This window comes from Charadrius vociferus, unplaced genomic scaffold (genome assembly GCF_000708025.1).
Source record: "Charadrius vociferus isolate BGI_N301 unplaced genomic scaffold, ASM70802v2 scaffold780, whole genome shotgun sequence".
In the NCBI taxonomy this organism is placed as follows: Eukaryota; Metazoa; Chordata; class Aves; order Charadriiformes; family Charadriidae; genus Charadrius; species Charadrius vociferus.
This window is the reverse complement of record NW_009646427.1, coordinates 82,087-84,200: the sequence shown is the minus strand read 5'-3', so window position 1 is coordinate 84,200 and position 2,114 is coordinate 82,087. Positions and strand designations below refer to the sequence as shown.

General features: G+C 52.5%; 1 protein-coding gene across 1 annotated transcript in view; it reads left to right on the top strand.

Moving 5' to 3' along the window:
• Positions 1 to 2,114, top strand: part of BRD4 (bromodomain containing 4) — a 34,483-nt gene that overhangs the window by 25,271 nt on the left and 7,098 nt on the right. Inside the window, exon 8 of the mRNA XM_009881388.1 lies at positions 416 to 625. Within this exon, the coding sequence (XP_009879690.1) occupies positions 416 to 625 (210 nt within the window). The remainder of the gene's footprint in view (positions 1 to 415; positions 626 to 2,114) is intronic.

Genomic DNA, 2,114 nt, shown 5'->3' with positions numbered 1-2,114 from the left:
GGGCTGCCCAGAGAGGTGGGGGAGTCGCCCCCTCTGGAGCCATCCCAACCCCGCCCGGACGCCGTCCTGTGCCACTGCGGGAGGTGCCCCTGCTCTGGCGGGGGGTGGTCTCCAGAGGGACCTTCCCACCCCCACCAGTCTGGGATGCTGCAACTGGGACAGTGCGGCTTTTAAATGAGTCTTGTCCTTGCTGGGAATTTTCTTCCCCCCCACCCAGACCATCTTGGAGATGGTCAAAAACTCCCTGTGGATTTGGAGCTGTCGGGAAAAGGACTCGTCTGCCCCAACGCGACGCGTTGATGGTTTGGGTGGAGATGGCGAATCCGTAGGGAAGAGCCCGGAGATCGTGATTCCTCTTGTACCGTCCTGCTTTTGCCAAACCTCACGTTAATTCCTCCCCCCCCTGTATTTTCAGGACGTGTTTGAGATGCGCTTCGCCAAGATGCCGGATGAACCAGAAGAACCTGTGATTCCAGCTTCTTCTCCCGTGGTGGTGCCACCTCCCACCAAGGTGGTTCCCCCGTCCTCTAGCGACAGCAGCAGCGACAGCTCCTCCGACAGCGACAGCTCGTCGGACGATTCCGAGGAGGAACGAGCTCAGCGGTTAGCGGAGCTCCAGGAACAGGTACCGCCTCCGTCCTCCTTGAGCCGGAGGACATCCCAACATGTCCTTCTTCACAAACTCGGTGGCTTCAGCGACTTTCCTCAAAGCCGTAGACTTTTTACTCGTACAATACTGACCGTCGGCTGCAAAGTGCCCAAAAGTTGTTAGTTTTTAAGTGAAACATCAGGAAATTGTTGGTTTTTCAGGATGGTCCTTCCAGTTCCTGGTAGGACACATGCGGTGGTCCTTATGTCCTTATCTCCTGTGCTCCTTATCTCCTGCATCCTTCCAGCATCGTTAGCGTTGGCCACAAAGTACCCCCAAATCATTAGATTTTAAGTGAAACGTGAAGAAATTGGTGGTTTTTTAGTATGGTTCTTCCAGTTCGTGGTGGGACACGTGCGGTGGTCAACAGGGGGCCAAGTTTGCTGCAGGTGGGGTCTTCTGAGCACGGGCTCGGAGGGAGGATTTACCCGGTGAGATAACGAGCTGTGCTCCTTATCTCCCGCATCCTTCCGGCATCGTTAGCGTCGGCCGCAAAGTGCCCCAAAATCATTAGTTTTTAAGTGAAACGTGAAGAAATTGGTGGTTATTTAGGATGGTCCTTCCAGTTCCTGGTAGGACACATGCGGTGGTCCTTATCTCCTGTGCTCCTTATCTCCCACATCCTTCCAGCATCGTTAGCATTGGCCGCAAAGTACCCCCAAATCATTAGATTTTAAGTGAAACGTGAAGAAATTGGTGTTTTTTTAGTATGGTTCTTCCAGTTCGTGGTGGGACACGTGCGGTGGTCAACAGGGGGCCAAGTTTGCTGCAGGTGGGGTCTTCTGAGCACGGGCTCGGAGGGAGGATTTACCCGGTGAGATAACGAGCTGTGCTCCTTATCTCCCGCATCCTTCCGGCATCGTTAGCGTCGGCCGCAAAGTGCCCCAAAATCATTAGTTTTTAAGTGAAACGTGAAGAAATTGGTGGTTATTTAGGATGGTCCTTCCAGTTTCTGGTAGGACACATGCGGTGGTCCTTATCTCCTGTGCTCCTTATCTCCCACATCCTTCCAGCATCGTTAGCATTGGCCGCAAAGTACCCCCAAATCATTAGATTTTAAGTGAAACGTGAAGAAATTGGTGGTTTTTTAGTATGGTTCTTCCAGTTCGTGGTGGGACACGTGCGGTGGTCAACAGGGGGCCAAGTTTGCTGCAGGTGGGGTCTTCTGAGCACGGGCTCGGAGGGAGGATTTACCCGGTGAGATAACGAGCTGTGCTCCTTATCTCCCGCATCCTTCCGGCATCGTTAGCGTCGGCCGCAAAGTGCCCCAAAATCATTAGTTTTTAAGTGAAACGTGAAGAAATTGGTGGTTATTTAGGATGGTCCTTCCAGTTTCTGGTAGGACACATGCGGTGGTCCTTATCTCCTGTGCTCCTTATCTCCCACATCCTTCCAGCATCGTTAGCATTGGCCGCAAAGTACCCCCAAATCATTAGATTTTAAGTGAAACGTGAAGAAATTGGTG